The sequence below is a fragment of the Monopterus albus genome, unplaced genomic scaffold, assembly GCF_001952655.1.
Source record: "Monopterus albus unplaced genomic scaffold, M_albus_1.0 scaffold305.1, whole genome shotgun sequence".
Taxonomy (NCBI): domain Eukaryota; kingdom Metazoa; phylum Chordata; class Actinopteri; order Synbranchiformes; family Synbranchidae; genus Monopterus; species Monopterus albus.
Window position 1 is genome coordinate 534,343 of NW_018128185.1, and position 5,880 is coordinate 540,222.

General features: G+C 40.1%; 1 protein-coding gene across 1 annotated transcript in view; it reads right to left on the reverse strand.

Annotated features, from left to right (window-relative positions):
- Positions 1 to 4,630: 4,630 nt before the first annotated feature.
- The window catches only part of LOC109973782 (helicase ARIP4-like), a 59,459-nt gene continuing 58,209 nt past the window's right edge, over positions 4,631 to 5,880 (reverse strand). Inside the window, exons 23-24 of the mRNA XM_020623594.1 lie at positions 4,828 to 5,739; positions 4,631 to 4,737 (exon numbers count right to left, since the gene is read on the reverse strand). Coding sequence (XP_020479250.1) covers positions 4,631 to 4,737; positions 4,828 to 5,739 — 1,019 coding nt within the window. The remainder of the gene's footprint in view (positions 4,738 to 4,827; positions 5,740 to 5,880) is intronic.

Here is a 5,880-nt window from a genome sequence, read left to right on the forward strand (position 1 = left end):
ATATATACTTTTGTTTCATTCATCATGGGGACTTACATGATGCGTGTACATGTGTAGTAGTAGTAGTAGTAGTAATGTGACAGATTAAAGGCAAAAAAAAAACCAAAGTAGTGGTGTGGAGCCACCATGTTCCCCCAGAAAGAACCGCTTAAGTCCATCTTGGCAGTGATCCTTCAAGTCTCAGAAAATTTGTTCTGGTCTGTGGTAGAGTGAAAATAGTTTAGTTTTTTATATTTATTTTATAAATTTAAAATAGAAATATTATTGTTCACTTTAAAATGGGTAATGTGCACATGAAAAAACTTAAGTTATTCCTTATGGGATTCCTTAACAAAATTATACTCTGATAATTCAGCAAATAAGACAAAATAGCCCAGATACATTCATTTTATTTTTAACAATAAGGTCTCACATCACATTTACACACACGCACATACAGACACAAAATCACATACAGATAGTTGTAACAAGAAAACATGAAACAAGGACACAGACTAAGAAGCAATCTTCATTCAAAGTTTACAGAAACAGAAAGACAAAGATCACTGGCATCACTATAGATAAAAATTAAAAATTCCAAGAGAAGTATGCAGTGATATTCATTGTGCTTCATGGTACATGCTGTGCAATTTCTCAAAATTAAGCATTCACATACAACACCTTTGTACATAACTTGGAGAGCCATGCACTCCAAAAATCAATTTAGGCTACATAACCAGCTTGCTGTTCTGTTCAGGATTTAATAACTTAAAGTAGTCTGCCTTATAAATTTGACAGTTTGATTCTAACTTTGTACTTCTAAGATGATAATGGGTACAAATTGTACACAGAACACGAATAATAAGAAACAGATACTTTTATTCAAAATGGAGCTCAGAGCATCCATATGACACAACCAACAAGCCAAAAACTAAACAAAACCCTGCAGAATAAAGGCTGATGAATTTTGTGATTCATTGGCAGACAAATCTTTGGCTTCTGCCTTAAGGCTTTTAATCTGACAACATAACTTCAAACTGCGTAAACACCTGTTTGTCTGTCGAGGTCTCACGCACAATCCAACTCTGCTGGCGACTATTTAGGATGCAGAAAGTGTGCCAGTACAAACCAAAGCCAGACTTCACCCTCCATGAACAGTGTGACACTGCCAAAAGCAAGAATGCTGATTGTACTGACAGGTATGAGAGTGCAAAAACTGTAAAACAACAACTAAATACAGCTCGGCACTTAATTATTGTGTGTTCCGCTGATAAAAAAAAGTAGTTTCTGAAATGTCCACTTTTGTCTTTACTATATTCTATCATATTGTAAGAGTAGATAAGTTCTATATATACAGTGTGGTTGCGGTTTTCTCCAAGAGTTTAAGGGCTTTTTTGGGTGAATTTTCTCTCCTAAACCTCTTTCTGTTTAAGTCTCACTCAGCTGATATTACACCTGTATTAACACAATACAATATGCATGCAAAAATTCAGTTACTTCAAGACAACTACAATATACAGAAGATGAAAGTGTGCAAGTATGTGATTGCCTATATTTCACACAGCTGAGAGCAAGTTATGTTCTTGTCACGTGACTAAAGCTGAAGGAGTGCACAGTTGTTTTGGACTTTACAGCTGTTCTTTTGCCTGTGTGTGTATTTGTGTGTGCGAGGGAGAGACAAGGAAGGAAGATGGTACATAAGATACTAATATCAATACAAAGAAATTAGGAAAAGTATTATTTCGAACACGTTTCTTTTTATTTACAAAATGAAAAAGACAAAAAAGAAAACAAAACAAAAAAAAGAGTATCTAAGTGTAATCCAAGGTCATACACATTATCCATCAATAAACTACACCACAGGCTTTGACTAGAGCCAGTCCTCAAAGACAGCAGCTTTAATCATCTCCTCAGCTAAAATGGAATTCAGACAGTCGGCTTGGCTTGTCCAACCAAATCAATTTGTTTAAATAAATATGTAAATTCAAGTAGAAAGCTGTGAAATAAAAGAGCAGTCAGTCAGCGCAGCAAACGCCAAGCTGACAACTCAACAGTTTAGCACTGAGGAAACACTCTTTTGCCATCATACCAGCTACACACAGATATTTCTGATTATATGGTAAGGACTGACAAAAAAGGGGAGGAAAAGCACTTGATATATTTTTCAGTTCATGAGTGGTTAGATTGCCTTGGTTTCTGACCCATCACTTGTGAGTGAGCTTGATTTACATGCAAACAAATAGCTCATATTATTCAGATAATATACGTAGACATGTACCACAACTGTAGGATGTTCTCATGAAGCAATCAATCTCATTATCAAGAACCCAAATGACTTATGCTAAATTGGACATATTTACTCAATCCCTCTCAAATATGCTATCCTGGATATTAAAGTGCACAGAAATACACTAATCAGTTAGTTCACATCCACGTTCTGCACAAGTTCACATGTACTGGGTCAGACCGGCAGATCACCGCCACCTGCAGTAACAGCAACAGTAATATGACCATTAAACGTTTACAAACAAGATAAAGAAAACAACAAAAAAGGAAACAAAAAAGTACAAAAATTACAAATGAATAAATATGCACCATCATAAATAAATAAATTTGATAAATTCAAACATTATAAAAATAGGAGAACAGAAATGAAAGTAAACTAACAATTTCAGTATTAAGAACAAACACATGGAAGAGAAATGGCAGCAAATGCTTAGTCTTTGCTAAATGATGTTAAGAGTTTTGCTTTTGGCAAACGAGCTGCTGGTTTTTAAAGCTCTTGCTGCAGCCATTTTGGAGGAGAAGATTTTCCATAGAAGGACAGTTCAGAACGTAATGGATCAATCTGTGTGATCAGAGGGGATTAACTGGAACAGCAGAACAATGGTTTACAGTTATTCTAAAGGGAACTTGGTCACATGATGAAGCTTTTCCAGCATTAAACCAATCTACAGATGCATACAGATTTGTGTCTGTTTTACAGTGTAGTGTTACCTGCAAGGTCACATGGAGAGAGGGATATGTACTTCTCAACTGTGGTTGTGAGGATGCTGAGAGAGCGCGTTGCTGCTGTGGATTTCACATTGACACTACTTGGTCTCTTAAAACATAATCCTCTTCAATGGAGGTTGCTTATGTGCTTGTGTACCTCACGTTTTTGGCAAAGCTACACCACTGGTGTTAAAAATAAACAAAAAAACAAAAAACTGGTTTGGTTTCACAATGACCTCCATTCACAAAATGAGATGAGAGAGGGGAAACAAAGAAAAGCAGCAAAGCAGAGGTCCAATTTGTGTCAGAACGAATGACACAAATTTCTAGTTTTTTTTTTTTTTTTAAACACACAGATACAAACACGGTAATGACACTAGCAAATCGAAACCTCTGCGAGCTCAATTCCTCTAGGGTTGTATGAATACATACTGTATATCGGCTTGAGTGAGCGTTTTGCATCATTTTTTGCTAGGCTACAGTAAGACTGTGGGTGAGATTCAGAGAGCTGCGGTGTCTCTCATTACCTCTCCTCTCTCACAGTTAACATTCAGAAAGATAGAGGCAAAAAGGCATCTTCTGTTGGCTGTTTCTCCGCTACAAGGAGGACACCTCATCAGAACACAGGTTTTTTTTTTTTCTCATTTTCACCTGGCTGTTTTTAGGCAATGGTTTTCTTTAAAAAGTAAGAGATTACATAAATATAAAATACACACAAAAAAGAAAAAATAGATCTTCCCACATCTGATGCCTAAACAAAAGAAGTCTTCAAAAAGGCCTGGTTTAAAGGCATTTCATTAAGCATACATTCTTTCATTAGAGTTTTAAGGTTTCAGTAAACATTCTCCTCGACAAGCCTCAGCCTCTGCTTCAATAACTCAAAATGAGCCTGTTTCATGGTTTTGTTCAAGAACAAAAATGCACAGTACCCCTGTCCTGGCAGTGAATTATTCAATTCAGTCAAAATGGTTTTGAAAAGTCCTGGTTGGATCTTTTAACCTTTTACTTTGATCATTTCAAGAAACATTGATTAGCAATAGTTGACAAGTGACAAACCATCTTAGTTACTGATATCTAAGAGATGTTACTACCACCTAACTCAACTATTAAATCCTTTGATGTAAGGAACTCCTCCCTAAAGTTGTCTTTTTAATTAGCTGAACAATGCAAAAGAGTCTTGATGTTTAGCAAAGCTGCAGAACTAGAATCTCTACGGTTGACAGTACAGCTAGCGGCCAATAGCGGTTACTGCAGGCCCACTCTCAGCAGTACTAAGTCCAGTGATAGTATTTCAATGCCAGTATTAGATTAAAAAAAAAAAACCCTGCAGCCCAGTCCTACTTTCATTTTCTTCTCCCCTCTGGAGCTTTTTTCTTTGTCAGGCTTCATCTTTAGATACTCAGCATAAAGATTTATAGTTTTGTGTCCAGTCTGTGTTCTGTCCCTGTTTATACTGTTGCTCCAAAGCAGTAGAGACGAACATAAGAAACTTAAACAGGGGCTCAGCTGTCTTTACTGTAATCATTTTCTGTCCATTTCCCCCATGGCCTTGGCCACAGGCCCTCTAAGGCCTTTATCCTGACAAATAGGATGTTATCCTATTTTGATGATTATTAAACTGAATCAAGTTTTCTCAAGTAACTATATCAATCATCTATCACTGTGCCCTCACCTCAATTACATCATCGTCGTCATCTGAGTTGCTGGCACTACTAACATTCCCGCCATTCACCACTGCTGGGGCTCGGTGGCCCTCAGATCGTGCTGAGGGGGAGAAGGAGGAAGGAGAAGAAGAGGAGGAGATGATGACAGCAGCAGGAGGGAACTGGGACAGGAAGCTGGCTCCGGCTGGACCAGGAGTGGCAGCTGGACCCGGCAGCCCAACAGGGAGCATTGACCCTGTGTAGAGGCTTGCCAGAGACTGGCTGTATGAGAGGGAGAAGCCTGGCGTGAGCATCCCGGCCATGCCTGCCATGCTGGGGCTCAGCATAAATGGTGGCATAGCTCCTGGAACTGAACTGGAAGCTTTGACTGATGTAGAAAATGATGATGAGGAAGCAGATGACACAGCAGTAGCGATGGTTGTTGTCAGTGAGGTGGAGCAAGAGGATGTGGGGACTGAGTTGCCTGCACCAAAGCCAAACAGATCTGGGTACATGTAACTGGGGTCAGCCATTTGAGTATGGGGGGGCTGGAAGTAAGGCGAACCTGTCCCTATGAGGAGTGGGTGTCCCAGTAACCCACCCAACATAGCAGGGTTGAGGCCCAAAGGAGGGAGGCCATAGCCCCCGCTGAAGGGGAAGCCTTGTGAGGCCACTAGGGCTGAGGAGTGTTTTCCCGCATTGGACTGTTTGCTGGGCCGCTCATCCAAAGACGGGGTGGAGGCTTTGCGTTTGGAGCCTGTTCTCAGGTCTTGGGCAACAGTGGCATCCGTGTTGAGCTGGATTCTATGAGTCACAGAGGCATCGTGGTGGCTCATATTTGCACTGGGAAAACTGCTCCCACTGCTGCTATTGGTTTGAACCAGTTTGGTGGGGGGCAGGCTGTTGATGTTGGTCTCTGCTGCCCTCTCTGGCTGAGCACCTGGGCCTGCGGTGGAGCCAGCTCCTGTGCCACCTGTGTAGTGCTGCAACTCATTGATGATCTCTGGGCTGTCAGGTGAAAGTGGACGGGGCACAGTCTTGAAGGCTATCTGCTGCTTTTTGTCAGGTGACAGGCAACCATTACTGACATTGACTGAAACCCCCTCTGGTGGCACCTGTGAGTCTAAGAAGAAGAAAGAAGGGATTAGATAACAGCATTAGGAAAATAATTAAACTCTGCACAGGCTGGGTTTGTTTAAAGAATATTTTCTTCACCACATAGGGCCTGATCTTTGAGGTGGAATGCAAATGTGACTAAGAAGAT